Source organism: Aotus nancymaae, unplaced genomic scaffold (assembly GCF_030222135.1).
Source record: "Aotus nancymaae isolate 86718 unplaced genomic scaffold, 86718_ANA_hifiasm-v0.15.2.pri h1tg000268l, whole genome shotgun sequence".
Taxonomy (NCBI): domain Eukaryota; kingdom Metazoa; phylum Chordata; class Mammalia; order Primates; family Aotidae; genus Aotus; species Aotus nancymaae.
The window spans coordinates 124598-144839 of NW_026988683.1; the positions used below are offsets into that span (position 1 = coordinate 124598).

A 20242-nucleotide genomic window follows, 5' to 3' on the forward strand; every position below is an offset into this window, starting at 1 on the left:
GGGTCGGGGGGGTGTCCCCGGGTCCTGCACCCCACGCCTTGAGCTCTGTGGCCGTGGCAGCTCCCAGGTGGGTCCCCTGTGTGGACCTGACTCAGGGATGGATGAACGAAAGCCCTGTGAGACCGTCACAGTGACTGTGGTGGGTGACGGTGGCCGTCGGCTGCCTTCAGAGGGCGAAACGCCCACACCCTCCGTGTGGCCACGGTTTTTCTTCATAAAAGAGCTTGCAGGTTTTAACACGGGTAAAAAAGCACACAACACAGGGGAGGCAGATGGGTGTGGGGTCGACGGACTGGGAAGGGTTCTCATCATCTCTGTCTCCCCAAGTTAACGGACTCATCCCTAGTATATGTTTAATATTTGAACATATTTTTTAAATATCCTTCCTTCGTTCCTTCTAATTCAGCAAAGCGCCGCATTGCCCAGGCCTGAGGTCACGCTGGCTCGGCCGGGCCCCCGCCTGCCCCCAGCTTCCTTCCTCCCCGGCAGGCCCGGTGCAGAAGCATTTCCTCGTGGCCATCTGAGCGCTCCCGCGGTGACCGGCCGGGACGGCTAAATCGGGCGGGTGCATTCCCGCATTAATCCCTCGCCGGGGGCAGGAATGTGTGGCCGGAATGCCGAGGCCAGGGAAGCTGCTGAAAGCCCGTCCCGGGCAGCCACCCAGGCTCGGCAGCTCCAGGGACACTTTTCCCAGGCTGGGAGGTCGGGGTGCACACGGCCCTTTTGCAGCCCTCGGCATTCCTGGGGGGGCCGGCCAGCTGGCTTTGCAGAGCCGCAGCTGTGACTCCCTGGGTCCCGTCTGATTCAAAGGAAATCTTTCTACGTCTTCCTCTGGGGGGGGCTTCAGACTCTGCCCCCCGGGGTTCAAGCGATTCTCCTGCCTCAGCCTCCCGAGTACCCGGGATGACAGGTGCCCACCACCACGCCCGGCTAGCTTTTCTTATTTTTAGGACAGACGGGGTTTTCACCATGTTGGCCAGGCTGGTCTCAAACTCCTGACCTCATGATCCACCCACGTCTGCAGAGCTGCGGGTTACGTTTTTGTATTAAACAGCCCACAACACAGCAAAACCTATTATATAGCAAACCACAAATTACAAGGTTTCATTTTTTTTTTTTTTTTTTTTTTTTTTTTTGAGACGGAGTCTCGCTCTTGTTACCCAGGCTGGAGTGCAATGGCGCGATCTCGGCTCACCGCAACCTCTGCCTCCTGGGTTCAGGCAATTCTCCTGCCTCAGCCTCCTGAGTAGCTGGGATTACAGGCACGCACCACCGTGCCCAGCTAATTTTTTGTATTAGTAGAGAGGATGCAGGGAGCCAAGATTGCATCACTGCACTGCAGCCTGGGCAGAACAGCAAGACCCCAACTGGCGGAAAAAAAGGAAGTGTCATAGCAACACTGAAAGCAGGTTAGATACAAGCTCCCTCGGTCCCATCAGCTGTCATGGACCCCACGAGCAGCCGGGACATGCCCCGAAATTTCTATGAGTAAAAGAAGCCAGAAGAAATCAGTGTATAAGCCCCATGCTTGGGGCTGATTTTTTTTTTTTTTTTGAGACAGACTCTCACTCCGTCGCCCAGCCTGGAGTGCAGTGGTGTGATCTCAGCTCACTGCAGCCTCCGCCTCCCGGGTTCAAGCGATTCTCCTGCCTCAGTCTCCCGAGTACCCGGGATGACAGGCGCCCGCCACCACGCCCGGCTAATTTTTGTATTTTCAGTAAAGACAGGATTTCACCGTGTTGGCCAGGCTGGTCTCGAACTCCCGACCTCAGGTGATCCACCCGCCTCGGCCTCCCAAAGTGCTGAGATCACAGGCGTGAGCCACCACGCCCCCCTAAAAGTAGCTACTTTTTTTTTTTTTTTTGAGACAAGATACTGCTCTGTCACCAGGCTGGAGTGCAGTGGTGAGATCTCGGCTCACTGCAGTCTCTGCCTCCCGGGTTCAAGCAATTCCCCTGCCTCAGCCTCCAGAGTAGCTGGGACTACAGGCACACACCACCACGCCCTGCTAACTTCAAATAAAAAGCACATTTTGGTCTCAAGGGAAAAAAAAAAATAAGTCGACTTTGTTTTGAGAAGTCCATGGAACGGCCGTAGCAGATGTGACTGTCAGGATACAGATGATTCTGGTTTACGTCGAAGAGTCGAAGAGGTTACTGAATAATTCCATCATCATGTCCTTTCCTTGAAAGAACAGACATACAGAGTGCAAAGCTGGCCGGGCGCGGTGGCTCACATCTGTCTTCCCAGCACTTTGGGAGGCCGAGGCGGGCGGATCACCCGAGGTCAGGGGTTCGAGACTAGCCCGGCCAACGTGGTGAAACCCTGTCTCTACTAAAAAATGCAAAAATTAGCCAGATTGGATGGTGGTGCCTGTAATCCCAGCTGCTCGGGAGGGTGAGGCATGAGAATCGCTTGAACCCGGGAGGCGGAGGCTGCAGTGAGCCGAGATCACACCGCTGCATTCCCGCCTGGGTGACAGAGCGAGACTCCATCTCAAAAACATAACATAAAATACAAAGAATAGCCATGGTGGTGCCCACCGGTAATCCCAGCTACTCAGGAGACTGAGGCAGGGGAATAGCTGGAACCCTCTCTCAAAAAATTTCTAAAAAGTGGCCACGCACGGTGGCTCACGCCTGTAACCTCGGCACTTTGGGAGGCCGAGGCGGGTGGATCACGAGGTCAGGAGTTCGAGACCAGCCTGGCCAACATGGTGAAACCCCGTCTCTACTAAAAATACAAAAAATTAGCCGGGCATCCTGATGGGCGCCTGTGATCCAGCTACTCAGGAGGCTGAGGCAGGAGAATCGCTTGAACCCAGGAGGCGGAGGCTGTGGTGAGCCGAGATCGCGCCATTGCACCCCAGCCTGGGTAACAAGAGCGAAACTCTGTGTCAAAATAAAATAAAATAAAAAAATAAATAAAAAGAAAAAGAAGAGAAAAAAATGTAATTTTCTGCCTTGAGAAAGCCAACTGTTATTTCAGAAAGCCACCTCCATCATGCAACCTGGCCTTCAAACCCTGAACCCAGAGGATTCGTGCACTCTCTCACAAGCAACAGGAGCATGGCTTAAAAATAAACACGTTAGCCAGCTCAGGAATCTGTTAGTGTCTTTCCCGTAATAGCAAGACCGCAGAAATTCCTCCTTCCTCCAGCTGCACTCCAAAAATAGGGCCGCTCATCATGCCCGCTATCAAGTAACGGGCACAGAGGTTAGTCCCACAGAGGCCGTCTGGAGGCTTTGCACGGGACGGTTTTAGAGTCTAAAGGCCAGGAGCAGCCTCACCTGCCTCTCCCCCCTGTCCCTCGGCCAGAAAAAACCTCTCCGACCCCCACCCACGAGGCGCTCCAGGAGACCAAGGCCCTACGGGCTCCTTTTATTGTCTTTATTTTTATTTTTTACTTTTTTTTTTTTTTTTTTTGTAAGGACAGGGTCCTGCTAGGTGGCCCAGGCTGGTCTCGAACTCCTGGCCTCAAGCGAGCCTCCCACCTCGGCCTCCCGAAGTGCTGGGATTGCAGGCACCCGCCACTGTGCCGGCTAATTTCTGTATTTTTAGTAGAGACGGGGTTTCACAATGTTGACCAGGATGGTCTCGATCTCTTGACCTTGTGATTTGCCTACCTCGGCCTCCCAAAGTGTCGAGGTTACCGGCGTGAGCCACCGCGCCTGGCCTTTTTTTTTTAATTTTTGGAGACGGAGTTTTGCTCTGTCACCGAGGCTGGAGTGCGGGGGTGCCACGTATCACTCTGTCACTCAAGTTGGAGGGCAGTGTCACCACAATCTCGGCTCACTGCAACCTCCGCCTCCCGGGTTCAAGCGAGTCTCCTGCCTCAGCCTCCCGAGTAGCTGGGATCACAGGTGCCCGCCACCACCACGCTGGGCTAATTTTGTGTTTTTTAGTAGAGATGGGGTTTCTGTGTGTTGGTCTGGCTGGTCTTGAACTCCTGACCTCACGTGATCCGCCTGCCTCAGCCTCCCAAAGTGCTGGGATTATAGGCCTGAGCCACCGTGCCTGGCTGTGTTTAGAGCATTAGAGACACATTCCTCAATCACCTGTAGGTACACAAGAGCTGACGAAACCTCTGCCTCTGAGGGGAGAATCCCGAGTGGCACTGGAAAAGTCTAACTGTGGCCGGGAACAGCGGCCCACACCCGTCATCCCAGCACTTTGGGAAGCTGAGGCGGGCGGATCAGTTGAGGTCAGGAGTTCAAGACCAGCCTGGCCCACTGGTGAAACCCCGTCTGTACCAAAAATACAAAAATTAGCCGGGCATGGTGGCAGGTGCCTGTAATCCCAGGTATTCCGGAGGCTGAGGCAGGAGAATCGCTTGAACCCGGGAGGCGGAGGTTGCAGTGAGCCAAGATCACACCACTGCACTCCAGCCTGGGCGACAGAGCGAGACTCCATCTCAAAAACATAAAATAAAATAAAATACAAAGGATAGCCATGGTGGCGCCCACCTGTAGTCCCAGCTACTCGGGAACCTGCATGAGACATTCAACACGATGATCAGACGGGCTTGTGTGAGGTGATTCTGTGCAACTATCGGCTACCCTCAGAGCAGGAGCACGTCTGACGTAGGCTGTGCTAGGTCTGAAGTTCACTGGCTTAGGTCTATTAAATGCATTTTTAGAATTTTAGGACGCAGAGTGTCACTCTGTCGCCCAGGCTGGAGTGCAGTGGCGCGATCTCAGCTCACTGCAACCTCCACCTCCCGGGTTGAAGCGATTCTCCTGCCTCGGCCTCCGGAATACCTGAGATTACAGGCACCTGCCACCATGCTGGGCTAATTTCTGTATTTTTGGTAAAGAAGGGTTTTCAGCATGTTGGCCAGGCTGGTCTCAAACTCCTGACCTCAGGTGATCTGCTCACCTTGGCCTCCCAAAGTGCTGGAAATACAGGCCTGAAAGCCACCATGGCTGGCCCAGTAAAAGCATTTTTAATTTTAATTATTTTAATTTTTCATTTTATTTTATTTTATTTTTTTTGGGACGGAGTTTCACTCTTGTTACCCAGGCTGGAGTGCAATGGGGCGATCTCGGCTCACCGCAACCTCTGCCTCCCGGATTCAGGCAATTCTCCTGCCTCAGCCTCCTGAGTAGCTGGGATTACAGGCACGTGCCACCGTGTCCAGCTGATTTTTTGTATTTTTAGTAGAGACGGGGTTTCACCGTGTTGACCAGGATGGTCTCGATCTCTTGACCTCGTGATCCACCCGCCTCGGCCTCCCAAAGTGCTAGGATTACAGGCTTGAGCCACCGTGCCCGGCCTATTTTTTTTATTTTTATTTATTTTTGGAGACAGAGTCTCGGTCCATCCCCCAGGCTGGAGTGCAGTGGCACAATCTCAGCTCACTGCAACCTCTGCCTCCCGGGTTCAAGCGATTCTCCTGCCTCAGCCTCCTGAGTAGCTGGGACTACAGGTCCCATCCACCCTAAAAATACAAAAATTAGTCATGCACCACTGTGCCTGGCTAATGGTTGTGTTTTTTGTAGAGACGGGGTTTCACCATGTTGCTCAGGCTGGCCTCAAACTCGTGACCTCAAGCGATCCTCCCACCTCAGCCTCCGAAGCAGCTGGGACCGCAGGCAGGGAACATCATACCTGGATAATATTTTATTTTTTGTAGAGACGGGAATTTTGGACTGAGATATGTTTCAACTCGGGATGAGTTTACGAGGATGTAACCCCATCGTAATTTGAGCAGTATCTGTAATATAATAAATATAACTAATGTTGTTTTATGTTATGTAAATGTATTATATATGTGTGCATATATAATAATGTATTTATGATATGCACCATAGTATAACAATGTGCTCATATGCAATGTGAGTGCATGACAGATATACGTGTGCGTATATAATAGTGTATATATGATATGCATCATATTATAATAATGTGCTTATATACAATGGCAGTGCATTCTAGTGTTTCTCTCACCCACCCTCTTTCTGCCTGTCCATCACATGTGCTCCCTTTTAATCCTGTGTCGAGAGGCAGAACCGAGCTTTGAATGTGCGTTGCAGCTTCTGGGTCCATGTCAGCCATCCAAGTTCATGAGCAGAGGAAGAATTTACACGAGTTCAGGCGCGGAGACAAGTTTTGGGTTTATTTAAAGTGCGTCAGAGCCGGGGTGCAGTGGCTCACGCCTGTCATCCCAGCACTTTGGGAGGCCGAGGCGGGTGGATCACGAGGTCAAGAGATCGAGACCATCCTGGTCAACATGGCGGAAACCCCGTCTCTACTAAAAATACAAAAAATTAGCTGGGCATGGTGGCACGCACCTGTAATCCCAGCTACTCAGGAGGCTGAGGCAGGAGAATCGCCTGAACCCAGGAGGCGGAGGTTGCAGTGAGCCGAGATCGCGCCACTGCACTCCAGCCTGGGTGACAGAGTGAGACTGTGTCTGAAAAATAAAAATAAAACATAGGCCTGGATCAGTGGCGCACACCTGCCATCTCAGCACGTTGGGAGGCCGAGGTGGGTGGATCACGAGGTCAGGAGTTCGAGACCAGCCTGGCCAACGTGGGGAAACGCCGTGTCTACTAAAAATACAAAAATTATCCGGGGTGGTGGTGCGGGCACCTGTGATCCCAGCTACTCAGGAGGCTGAGGCAGGAGAATGGCTTGAACCCGGGAGATGGAGGTTGCAGTGAGCCGAGATTGCGCCCCCGCACTCCAGCCTGGGCTACAAGAGAAAAACACTGTCTCAAAAAAAAAAAAAAATGTGCACTTTTGTCACGGAAGCACCTGACAGTGTCTTGAAGTTTGGGATTAAGAGTTAATTGCATACTCTGGATTCTGGAGCCAGAAAGTCAGGGCTGCACTCACGCTGTGCCCGGCTGGGACTTCCTGAAATGTGCAGGTTGCATGAAGCAGAGGCCTGGAAATAACCCGGCTTATGTGAGCCCCGGACTTCAGCTGTTGTTGCCAAAGACATTCCTTCCACACACACGCTGTTTGCTTTTTTTTTGAGACGACGACTCACTCTGTCACCCAGGCTGGCGTGCAACGGGGCGATGATATTGGCTCACTGCAACCTCTGCCTCCGGGGTTCAAGGCATTCTCCTGCCTCAGCCTCCGGAGTAGCTGGGGTTACAGGCACCCAACACTACGCCCCGCTCATTTTTGTATTTTTAACAGACATGGGGGTGTCACCATCTCAGTCAGGCTGGCCTTGAACTCCTGACCTTGCCATCCGCCTGCCTCGGTTACCCAACGTGCTGGGATGACAGGTGTGAGCCACCGCGCCCCGCCAAGAAAACATGTTTTTAAGGAGTTTAAGAATCGGCCAAGTTCAATCAGAGATACGGACGGTATTTACTATTATCACGAACACCATCAAAATACAAGTACTACAGGGTGAACTAAAGATAGAAAACGCAGGCCGGGGGGAAGGGGAGGGGAAGGGAGGGAGGGGAGGGGAGGGGAGGGGGAGGGGAGGGAAGGGAGGGGAGGGGAGGGGAGGGGAGGGGAGGAAGGGAGGGGAGGGGAAGGGGAGGGGAAGGAGGGAGGGAGGGGAGGGGAGGGGAAGGGAGGGGAGGGGAGGGGAGGGGAGGGGAGGGGAGGGGAAGGGAGGGTAGGGGAGGGGAGGGAGGGAGGGGGAGGAGGGATGGGAGGGGGAGGGGAGGGGGAGGAGGGAGGAGGAAGAGAGGGAAGGGGAGGGAGGGGAGGGGAAGGAGAGGGGAAGGGAAAGGGAGGGGGAAGGGAGGGGAAAGGGACGGGGAGGGGAGGGGAGGGAAAAGAAAAGAAAAGAAAAGAGAAGGCTGGCCAGGCTTGGTGGCTCACTCCTGTCATCCCAGCACTTTGGGAGGCTGAGGCAGTTGGATCACCCGAGGTCAGGAGTTCGAGACCAGCCTGGCCCACAAGGTGAAACCCCCGTCTCTACTGAAAATACAAAAATTAGCCGGGCGTGGTGGCGGCCACCTGCCATCCCAGCTACTCGGGAGGCTGAGGCAGGAGAATCCCTTGAACCCGGGAGGTGGAGGAGGTGGCAGTGAGCCGAGATCGCACCACTGCACTCCAGCCTGGGGGACAGAGCGAGACTCCATCTCAAAACACAGAAAGAAAATGCCGTCCGCATGCCCTTTGCAAACACCTCCTTCCGAAACTCTTCCTAGAATGATAAATGCCACCCAGCATCTGGGTCCGCCCGTCCCAGGCTCTGTTCCTTTTCGGCCCCCAATTCCCACCGCAGAGTGTGAGGCCTGGCTGCCCCTCTGAAGCCAGAAGCGTGACCTTCCACCCTGTCCTCAGCCCGCACAGGGCAGCCGGACTTACACCTAAAGATGTGCTTCTAAGTGTCCGTTACCTCCAAAGACTTAACCTCCCCGCCTCCTGAGTCCCCCAAAGACTTAACCTCCCCGCCTCCTGAGCCCCCCAAAGATTTAACCTCCCCGCCTCCTAAGTCCCCCAAAGATTTAACCTCCCCGCCTCCTAAGTCCCCCAAAGATTTAACCTCCCCGCCTCCTAAATCCCCCAAAGATTTACCTCCCCGCCTCCTAAATACCCCAAAGATTTAACCTCCCCGCCTCCTAAGTCCCCCAAAGATTTAACCTCCCCGCCTCCTAAATACCCCAAAGATTTAACCTCCCCGCCTCCTAAGTCCCCCAAAGATTTAACCTCCCCGCCTCCTAAATACCCCAAAGACTTAACCTCCCCGCCTCCTAAGTCCCCCAAAGATTTAACCTCCCTGCCTCCTAAATACCCCAAAGATTTAACCTCCCTGCCTCCTAAATCCCCCAAAGATTTAACCTCCCCGCCTCCTAAGTCCCCCAAAGATTTAACCTCCCTGGCCTCCTAAGTCCCCCAAAGATTTACCCTCCCTGCCTCCTAAGTCCCCCAAAGATTTAACCTCCCCGCCTCCTAAGTCCCCCAAAGACTTAACCTCCCCGCCTCCTAAGTCCCCCAAAGATTTAACCTCCCTGCCTCCTAAGAAGTCCCCCAAAGATTTAACCTCCCTGCCTCCTAAGAAGTCCCCCAAAGACTTAACCTCCCTGCCTCCTAAGTCCCCCAAAGATTTAACCTCCCTGCCTCCTAAGAAGTCCCCCAAAGACTTAACCTCCCTGCCTCCTAAGTCCCCCAAAGATTTAACCTCCCTGCCTCCTAAGAAGTCCCCCAAAGATTTAACCTCCCCGCCTCCTGAGTCCCCCAAAGATTTAACGTCCCTTCTCCTTTGCGTCAATTCTCCTTTAAATGGAGATGTTATTAGTAAGTTAATGAGTGAGAGCCGGGGTCCCGTGATGTCACCTGCTCGTCTCTGCGGCTCCTAGAATACTGAACACAGGTCATTATTTCTCCCGGTGGCAGAGCCCGTGGATAGGTGATTGCCTGAACAGGGCGGGGTATTTCCACACCCCATCCGTCACCACCCTGGCTGCCGCAGCACGCTGAATATTCAGATTAAATCGGAACTTTTTCCCTATGAATAAGGCATTTCATTCTGTGCTGTGATATACGCCGTCTCCGGGGACGGGAAATTGAGTTGAAGATTGCTGGAAATCGTATTATCCAAATGGACAGTGCGTTCCGTGATCATCAGAAGGAGGTCAGCAGAGAATTCAATCAGAGATGAAAATGGAAACGGGGCATTTTTCTTTTTCTTTCTTTTTTTTTACACAGAGTATTCCTCTCGTCACCCAGGCTGGAGTGCAGTGGGGCCATCTCCACTCACCGCAACCTCCAACCCCGGGTTCAAGTGTGATTCTCCTGCCTCACCCTCCCTCCTGAGTAGCTGGGATGACAGGCACCCGACACCATTCCTGGCTAATTTTCGTATTTTTAGTACAGACGGGGTTTCGCCATGTTGGCCAGGCTGGCCTCGAACTCCTGACCTCAGGATCTTCCCTCCTCGGCCTCCCAAATTTCTGGGATTACAGGTGTGAGCCACCACATCTGGCCCTCCCTTTTTTTTTTTTTTTGACACGGAGTCTCGCTCTGTGGCCCAGGCTGGAGTGCAGTGGTGTGATCTCGGCTCACCGCAACCTCCACCTCCCGGGTTCAAGCGATTCTCCTGCCTCAGCCTCCCGAGTAGCTGGGATGACAGGCACCCGCCACCACACCCGGCTAATTTTTTGTATTTTTAATAGAGACGGGTTTTTACCATGATGGCCAGGCTGGTCTCGAACTCCTGACATCAAGTGATCCACCCGCCTCGGCCTCCCAAAGTGCAGAACTCCTCTGGGGTTCTGGAGGGTGGGTCAGGTAGCAGCCTTGAGCAGAGCACCCACCCCTCTGCAAACCTCGGAAACCCCCGTGAGAGACGAGACATTTGCCATCCTGTCCTTTCTGGGTTTTGGAGGAGGTGCCCATGATGAGTCATGAGCTTAACAATGGGCCAGTGCAGAGGGGCTGCTCTCCCTCTACAACCATCCTGGCTCCCTCCTTCCTCACATCCCAGGGAAGCTGACCCAGCGCTCTATTCCCGGGCCTACAACCCACAAAGCAGTGGAGTCTTCTGGAATCTTCCTCTCCACTCTTCCCTCCCCACTCTCACTTTTTGTTTTATTTATTTTTCATTTATTTATTTATTTTTGACATGGAGTCTTACTCTGTGGCCCAGGCTGGAGTGCAGCGGTGTGACCTCAGCTCACTGCAACTTCCACCTCCCAGATTCAAATGATTCTCCTGCCTCAGCCTCCCAAGTAGGTGGGATTACAGTCACCCACCATTGTAGCTAATTTTTGTGTTTTTACAAAGTAGAGACGGGGTTTCACCATGTTGGCCAGGCTGGTCTTGAACTCCTGACCTACAGAGATCCACCCGCCTCAGCCCCCCAAAGTGCCGGGACTACAGATGTGACCACCACGTCTGGCTGTTTTTTAAAAATTTAATGGTTTTGGGGCCAAGGTCTTTCCCTCTCCCTAGGCTGCAGTGCAGTGGTGAGCTCTTAGCTCACTGAAGCCTCAACCTCCCAGGCTCAAGAGATCCTCCCACCTCAGCCTCCCAAGTAGCTGTGAGACGGAATCTCACTGTCGCCCAGGCTGGCGCGATCTCAGCTGACTGCAACCTCCGCCTACCCGGTTCAAGGGATTCTCCTGCCTCAGCCTCCTGAGTAGCAGGATTACAGATGCCCGCCACCACGCCCGGCTAATTTTGGAATTTTCAGTAGAGACGGGGTTTCACCATGTTGGCCAGGCTGGTCTCCATCTCTTGACCTCATGATCCACCTGCCTCGGCCTCCCAAAGTGCTGGAGGTCCAGGCGTGAGCCACTGCGCCCGGCCTGCCCTCTCCTTTTTCTCCCCAGTAAAGTTCCAGCAGCAACCCACCATCCCCCTACAAGATGGGCAGACCCAAACGGGCAGGGCGTCCAGCGTGCTATACACCAGTTAGGATGAGTGCGGCTGGCACCATCCCAGCAAGCCGTGCACACCTCAGGCCCTGCCAGCCTCACGCCCCAAAAGTGCCTCTCTGTTCTCCCACGGCAGACCCTGAAGGCACATTCTGTTTCTGCCCTGAGTTACTGTCTGTCCTCATGGCCCGGAGCCTCACCCCCTGCGCCCCAGTACCCTGGCAGATAAAGCCCCCTTGTGCAGAGGTTCCAAGGAGCCCTTTCCCTGCGATACCACACAGACGCATCAAACGGTGAGTTACAGCTCGTGGAAGCAGCCGGAATGAAAAGCACGTCTGTTCTTTGAAAAGATGTGAGTGTGTCCTACACCCAGACAGAGGTCCGCATTAATAGACCTCAGTTGCCTCCACAAATCACAACTTCACGGAATTCCTGCGTGACAGCGCTCTCGTGACCAAGTAGACTTGCATTTTTTTTTTAGAGTCTCGCTCTGTCGCCCAGGCTGGAGGGCAGTGGCGTGATCTCGGCTCACTGCAACCCCCGCCTCCCGGGTTCAAGCGATTCTCCTGCCTCAGTCTCCTGCGTAACTAGGATTACAGGCACCCGCCACCATGCCTGGCTAATTTTTGTATTTTTAGTAGAGACGGAGTTTTGCCGTGTTGGCCAGGCTGGTCTCGAACTCCTGACCTAAAGTGATCCACCCGCCTCGGCCTCCCAAAGTGCTGGAATTACAAGCGTGAGCCACTACGCCTGACCGTATACTCGGATTTTTACATGCAATCCTGAAACACAAACTGAGTTTAAAATCATTATGTACGCAGCACAGAATCGTGGTTTATGAGTTCTTTAAACCGGGAGCGGTGGCTCATGCCTGAAATCCCAGCACTTTTGGAGGCAGAGGAAAAAGCAGAGGCAGGAAGATTGCTTGAGACCAGGAGTTTGAGACCAGCTTGGGCAACACAGCAAGGCTCTGTCTGTATAAAGAATAAAATTTAAAATTAGCCAGGCGTGGTGGCAAGTGCCTGTTGTCCCAGCTGCTTGGGAGGCTGAGGTAGGAGGATCGCTTGAGCCAGGAGGTCGGGGCTACAATGAGCTATGATCGCAGCCTGGGTGACACAGCAAGACCCTGTCTCAAACAAACAAAAAGAGTCATTTAGGCCGGGCGCAGCAGCTCACGCCTGTAATCCCAGCACTTTGGGAGGCCGAGGCGGGCGGATTACTTGAGGTCACGAGTTCAAGAACACCCTGGCAAACATGGTGAAACCCCCGAATCTACCAAACATACAAAAATTAGCCCAGCATGGTGGCGCATGCCTGTAATCCCGGCTACCTGGGAGGCTGAGGCAGGAGGATCCCTTGAACCTGGGGGGCCGGAGGTTGCAGTGAACCAACGTCTCACCATTGCACTCCAGCCTGGGTAACAGAGCGAGGCTCCGTCTCAAAAAAACTGAAAATAAAAACCAGTTATTTATGGAGTCTAGCTCGATCTATACAGCTCAGAAGTAGCAGAACCTGGCTCACAAAAGACCTTGAAATTACTCTCTAACAGGATGCAAAACGAGGTGAAACCCAATTTTGATTAAAAAATCACGATGCGGCGTCTTTATGGATACTGTTAAAAGCAGGAACGGGAAATATGCATTGAGAAAAGTCACTTAAATAACTAACGTCACCTCCCTGGACATGGACGATTTTTGCAATTTTCAAAGCAGTTCATGTTCATCCGGTAACACCAGCGTTTAAAGGTGTCAAACCCCTCTGATCTGTCTTGACTGTTTGATAAAGAAAACTAACGTAAAAGGAGCTTTTATATATATATATATGTTGTTTTTTTTTTTTCCCTTAGTAGAGACGGAGTTTCTCCATGTTGGTCAGGCTGGTCTCGAACTCCTGACCTCAGGTGATGCGCCACTTCGGCCTGAGCCGCCGCGACTGGCCTGAAGACTGTCTTCGCCTCGCGCGCTCCCGCAGTACGCACGCTCGCTCCCGTGCTCGGGGGCGCGCACGCTGCAACCCTCTCGTCCCCGGTACCTCCCACTGCGCAGGCGCACTCCCATCCCCCAGTCCCGCTCGCTCACACACCTCCCAGCGTCCGGCTCGCGCCCCGCGGGCAGGCACTGCGCATGCTCACCGCACCGGCCTCCCGAACGCCTCGTCTCCACCGGCACGCAACGCGCATGCTCCATGCCCAGGGCTCCCCTCCCCTCCGTGTGGCAGGCAGGCACTGCGCATGCTCACCGCACCGGCCTCCCGAACGCCTCGTCTCCACCGGCACGCAAGGCGCATGCTCCATGATCATGGCTCCCCTCCCCTCCCTGTGGCACAGGCACTGCGCATGCTCACATCCCCGCAGCTCTAAGGGCGCCTCGCCGCCATGGGCTGCGCCTCGAAAAATCCTAACCGCCGAAGGATCTCTGGCTGGATGGCCGCCACACCGTCTCCCCTATTCTCGCCGCAGCCGCTCGGCCCCCTAGCAGAGCCTCCCGCAAAAGCTCCGAGGGCCGCGGCTGGCCAGCGGCGGCGTCGCCTCGTGATGACGTCGTCGCGATGACGCGACGCAGTGACGTAACGCGGGCGCCCATGTTTGGGAGCGCGTCCGGCGCGCCCGTTTTGAAGCCGCCTTGAGCAGCGCGGACAGGACCGCGCCCCCCTCCACGGTCCCCGCGCCCCCCTCCAGGGTCCCCGCGCCCCGCGAGTCCGCGCCGTTGCCGAGGCGTGGGTTCTGTTCCCCGCATCGCCGAGGTCCGTCCGGGCGGGACCGAAGCCCCCGGGGGAGGGGGGGGCGCGGGCGTTCGGGGACGCCCCGGGCCCAGCCCCCGCCATGCCGCCCGGGAAGGTCCTGCAGCCGGTGCTGAAGATGAAGGTGGACGAGCTGTTCCTGTGCTGGCTCAGCGAGGCCGGCACGCAGCGAATGCTGCAGGACTGTCTGCGCCGGATCAAGGCGCCCGGGCGGGAGCACCCGGCCGCGGGGGACGCGGAGCCTCCAGGAGCCCCCAGGCCCGGCGCGCTCGACCCCCCGGGGACCCCCGGCCCGGGCCCCGCGCTGCCCCTGGGCGCCGCCTGCAGCCCCAGGAACGCGCCCCGCGCTCGAGGCACCCGTAGATCCGCAGGCACGAGGACAGTAAGTCCGTCTTCCTTCTGCTAACACCCGCGCAGGTGGAGGCTGGCGGGAGAGCGCCACACCCCCAAAACGGTTTCATATTCAGTCTCTCCACACCCCCCCAACACACAGGCAAATGACCGCGTGGTGAACATCCCGTCATTGTGACACAATTTATAAACGTGGGAAGTGTAGCTTGCTTGCTTTGTTTTGTTTTATTTTTGTGAGACGGAGTCTCGCTCTGTGGCCCAGCCTGGAGTGCACTGGTGCAATCTCGTTTATTTTTAGTAGAAACGGGGATTCACCATGTTAGCCAGGCTGGTCTCGAACTCCTGACCTCACGTGATCTGCCCACCTCGGCCTCCCAAAGTCCTGGGATTACAGACATGAGCGGCTGTGCCCGGCCCCTTTTTAATTTTATTTTATTTATTTTTTTGGAGACAGGGTCTTGCTCTGTCTCCCAGGCTGGAGTGCAGTGGTCCAATCTCAGCTCACTGCAACTCCGCCTCCCAGGTTCAAGTGATTCTCCTGCCTCAGCCTCCTGAGTAGCTGGGATTAAAGGCCCGCCACCACGCCCAGCTAATTTTTGTATTTTTAGTAGAAACGGGGATTCACCATGTTAGCCAGGCTGGTCTCCAACTCCTGACCTCACGTGATCTGCCCACCTCGGCCTCCCAAAGTCCTGGGATTACAGACATGAGCGGCTGTGCCCGGCCCCTTTTTAATTTAATTTTATTTATTTTTTGGAGACAGGGTCTTGCTCTGTCTCCCAGGCTGGAGTGCAGTGGTCCAATCTCAGCTCACTGCAACTCCGCCTCCCAGGTTCAAGGGATTCTCCTGCCTCAGCCTCCCGAGTAGCTGGGATGCGTTACAGGCACGAGCCACCATGCCCGGGTAATTGCTTTATTTTTAGTAGAAACGGGGATTCACCATGTTAGCCAGGCTGGTCTCCAACTCCTGACCTCACGTGATCTGCCCACCTCGGCCTCCCAAAGTCCTGGGATTACAGACATGAGCGGCTGTGCCTCGCCCCTTTTTAATTTTATTTTATTTATTTTTTTGGAGACAGGGTCTTGCTCTGTCTCCCAGGCTGGAGTGCAGTGGTCCAATCTCAGCTCACTGCAACTCCGCCTCCCAGGTTCAAGGGATTCTCCTGCCTCAGCCTCCCGAGTAGCTGGGATGCATTACAGGCACGAGCCACCATGCCCGGGTAATTGCTTTATTTTTAGTAGAAACGGGGATTCACCATGTTAGCCAGGCTGGTCTCCAACTCCTGACCTCACGTGATCTGCCCACCTCGGCCTCCCAAAGTCCTGGGATTACAGACATGAGCGGCTGTGCCCGGCCCCTTTTTAATTTAATTTTATTTATTTTTTGGAGACAGGGTCTTGCTCTGTCTCCCAGGCTGGAGTGCAGTGGTCCAATCTCAGCTCACTGCAACTCCGCCTCCCAGGTTCAAGCGATTCTCCTGCCTCAGCCTCCCGAGTAGCTGGGATGCGTTACAGGCACGAGCCACCATGCCCGGGTAATTGCTTTATTTTTAGTAGAAACGGGGATTCACCATGTTAGCCAGGCTGGTCTCCAACTCCTGACCTCACGTGATCTGCCCACCTCGGCCTCCCAAAGTCCTGGGATTACAGACATGAGCGGCTGTGCCCGGCCCCTTTTTAATTTTATTTTATTTATTTTTTTGGAGACAGGGTCTGGCTCTGTCTCCTAGTGTGGAGTGCAGTGGTCCAACCACAGCTCGACTGCCTGCCCTCAGCCTCCCCAGTAGCTGGGATTATAGGCATGCACCATCACGCCAGGCTAATTTTTTTTTCAGAGATGAGGTCTTGCCATGTTACCCAAAATACCACTGTATGTCTTTTTTTTTTTGAGACGGAGTCTTGCTCTTGTTGCCAGGCTGAAGTGCAGTGGCGTCATCTCCGCTCACCACAACCTCCGTCTCCCGGGTTCAAGTGACTCCCCTGCCTCAGCGTCCTGAGTAGCTGGGACTACAGGCTCGCGCCACCACGCCCGGCTAATTTTTTCTATTTTAGTAGAGACTGGGATCTCACCATGTTGGCCACAATGTTCCCAATCTGCTGACCGCGTCATCTGCCCGCCTCGACCTCCCAAAGTGCTGGGATTATAGGTGTGAGCCTCTGTGCCCAGCCTATACTACCGTATTTCTTAGAAGAAACGCCACATATTTTTTAGAAGGTGATTATTCACTGCAGGTGAGAAGCACAGCCTCGAGCTAAGGCGCCTGTAATCTCAGCTACCCGGGAGGCTGAGGCAGGAGAATCACTGGAACCTGGGAGGCGGAGGCCGCACTCCAGCCTGGGCAACAGAGTGAGACTCCCTCTCGGAAAAAAAAAAAAAAACCAGCAAAAACTAAGAGCCAGCATTTGGAGGGAAGAAAAGGTGAGACAGGAATTTACGCTGAGTGGGTTGGCCAGCTGTACGTATTCAGCAAGTTATAGGAAAAGCTTTGGATATTCAGCAAGGGTGTCTTGACCTGTAGTTATCGAACAAACGTTCATGTTACCTACCCCCATGTTCACCTTGGACCGGAGAGTTCACATTTAAATGCATTATAGTTTTGCCAGAACCAGTGCATGGTGGTTACTTATAAAGAGAAAATGATTGGAATCAGTGTGTTTTTTTTGTTTTTTGTTTTTTTCTGAGACAGTCTCGCTCTGTTGCCCAGGCTGGAGTGCGGTGGCATAATCTCGGCTCACCGCAACCGCCGCCTCCCGGGTTCAAGCAATTCTCATGCCTCAGCTTCCGGAATAGCTGGGATTACAGGCATACCCCAGCACGCCCGGGTAGTTCTTGTATTTTTAGAAGAGATGGGGTTTCAACACGTTGGCCAGGCTGGTCTCAAACCCCTGACCTCAGGTGATCCACCCGCCTCAGCCTTCCAAATTGCTGGGGTTACAGGCGTGAGCAGCCATGTCTGTCGGTCTTTTCTGGTTAAAGCTGTGGTTATGGCTGGTGGAACAGAGGGGTCTGTTAGGGTCTGGCAGGGAACTGTAGCTGTTTTAATATTGTCTGTCTTGGACGGGCTTGGTGGCTCATTCCTATAATCCCAGCACTTTGGAAGGCCGAGGCAGGCTGGTCACTTGACTCAAGGATTCGAGACCAGCCTAGGCAACATGGCAAAACCCCTTCTCTGCTAAAAATACACAAATTACCCGGGCGTGGTGGTGGGTGCCTGTAATCCCAGCTACTTGGGAGGCTGAGGCAGGAGAATTGCTTGAACCCAGGAGGCGGAGGTTGCAGTGAGCTGAGATCGCACCACTGCACTCTAGCGTGGGTGACAGAGTGAGACCCTCTCTCAAAAAAAAAAAAAGCAGAGCGCGGTAGCTCACGCCTGTAATCCCAAAACTTTGGGAGACTGAGACGGGCAGCTCACGAGTTGAGATAGAGACCAGTCTGGCCAGCATGGAGAAACCCCATCTCTACTAAAAATACAAAAATTAGCCGGGTGTGGTGGTGGGCGCCCGTAGTCCAAGCTACTCGGGAGGCTGAGGCAGGAGAGTTGCTTGAACCCAGGAGGCGGAGGTCGCGGCGAGCTGAGATCGCGCCATAGCACTCCACGTTGGCGACAGAGAGAGACTCTGTCTCAATGTATATATGTATGAGAGAGAGAGAGAGCGTGTCTGCAGCGAAGGTCTCTGCAAAGAAACCTTTGTCTCTAGCAAAGAACCTGGAGGGACGTTTAGCTGCTGGAGAAAAAGACGCACTTTGGCAGTTAGAACGCAGTGAATTCTCTCAGCGTAAGCAGCCTGTGGCTTCACCCTCGCCCAGCACGGCCCCGTGTCTCGTTCGTGATTTGGTGTCTCGTCATCACAGAGCCTGGTCTGTCTTATGGTGTTGCTGTTAACCTCTCTGCTGATCACTTGTGTCTAAACCAGCAAAGCAGGAAGGGGTATCCTGAAGTGTGTCCACATTCCCATCTAGTCAAGTCTGGGAACTTAGTTTTTAAGATTTCTCTTCGGGCCAGGCACGGTGGCTGACGTCTGTTATCCCAGCACTTTGGGAAGCCGAGGCGGGCGAATCACTTGAGATTATGAGTTTGAGACCAGCCTGGCCATCATGATGAAACCCCATCTCTACTAAAAATACAAAAATTAGCCAGGCGTGATGACAGGTGCCTGTAATCCCAGCTACTGAGGAGGCTGAGGCAGAACTGTTTGAACCCGGGAGGCGGGGGTTGCAGTGAGCTGAGATCGCACCACTGCACTCCAGCCTGGGCAACAGAGTAACACTCTGTCTCAAAAAAAAAAAAAAAAAAAACCAAAAAGATTTCTCTTGGCCAGGAATCAAGAATGCGGGGTCTGTTTGCTCGGTTTGGGGGCTTCGGATTTTACTTTTAATCTGCAGAGTTATAGTCCCGAGCTGGTCTCAGAGTTTCCAGTTGTCTAGGTTGGTTTTTGTCACTTACCTCTGGGCAGTGTCTTCTGCTCGGCTTGGATAATGAATCTGGGAGTTTTATTCCTGTTTTATCTGGTAGTAAATCTCCGATAATTAGATCTGAGTGAGAGGCTGGGGGCAGTCTGAGGTGGGCTCCTTGGGTGGTCGTCTTGCCGGAATCCCTCATTGACGGAGGAAATCGTAAGTGGGAGGAGAGCCGGGACTCAGCAAGCGTGCACTCATCACAATGGTTCCCCTCCATGGCATTCTTTCTCACTGGGGTCGCTGAGGAGCTGCCATTTCATCATTAGACGTGCCGAATGACGGAAAGGCAGACACTAACGTAGACGCTTGAATCTTGTGACCCTGCACGAGTTCTCCTAGGCCTGGGAATATTGACCGAAGGTCAGGTTTGTGCAAACAAGGCAACCTGGGTGCATGTCAAAAGATTATATATACGGCATGGTGTGTTCCGTCCTCTCTGGAACTCAGCGCGCGGTGGTGTGATCAGTAGCTCACTGCCACCTTCACCTCACCCTCCTGAAAACTGGGACCACAGGTGTGTGCCACCACGTCTGGCTAATTTTATAATTTTTGTTGAGATGGGGTCTGGCTATGTTCCCGAGGCTGGTCTTAAACTCCTGGGCTCAATAGATCCTCCCACCGTGACCTCACAGTGTCTTTCCAGGAGCAAACGTGTTTAGTTTTTCAGTTTTTTTTTTTTTTTTTTTTTTTTTTTGAGACTGAGTTTCGCTCTTGTTACCCAGGCTGGAGTGCAATGGCGCGATCTCGGCTCGCCGCAACCTCGGCCTCCTGGGTTCAGGCGATTCTCCTGCCTCAGCCTCCCGAGTAGCTGGGATTATAGGCACGCGCCACCGTGCCCAGCTAATTTTTTGTATTTTTAGTAGAGACGGGGTTTCACCATGTTGACCAGGATGGTCTCGATCTCTTGACCTCGTGATCCACCCGCCTCGGCCTCACAAAGTGCTGGGATTACAGGCTTGAGCCACCGCGCCCGGCCAGTTTTTCAGTTTTTTATGACTCTTACTTTCTGTGTCTTATCACAAAATGTTTGCACAGCCCAAGGTTTCAAAGATTTTCTCCCATGTCTCTTCAGAAAGCTTCGCGGTTTTAGGTCTGCGTTTAGGCCTGTGATCCATTTCAGGTCACTTTTTGTGCATGCTACGAGGTGATATCTGCATTACGCCAGCACCAGGCTTTTTCTTCCCCCATAGATTCGTGGTGTTGAAAATCAGTTGACTCACGCCGGTAATCCCAGCAGTTTGGGAGGCCTAGGCGGGTGGATTGTGAGGTCAGGAGTTTGATACCAGCCTGGCCAACACAGTGAAACCCCATCTCTACTAAAAAAAATACAAAAAATTAGCTGAGCGCGGTGGTGGGCGCTTGTAATCTCAGCTACTCAGGAGGCTGAGGCAGG

The 20242-nt window shown here is 53.8% G+C and overlaps 1 protein-coding gene across 1 annotated transcript in view; it reads left to right on the plus strand.

The window, feature by feature from the left end:
* Positions 1-14121: 14121 nt before the first annotated feature.
* Positions 14122-20242, plus strand: part of LOC105710763 (serine/threonine-protein phosphatase 2A regulatory subunit B'' subunit beta-like) — a 48649-nt gene continuing 42528 nt past the window's right edge. The window contains 1 exon segment of the mRNA XM_064372054.1: positions 14122-14421. Coding sequence (XP_064228124.1) covers positions 14122-14421 — 300 coding nt within the window.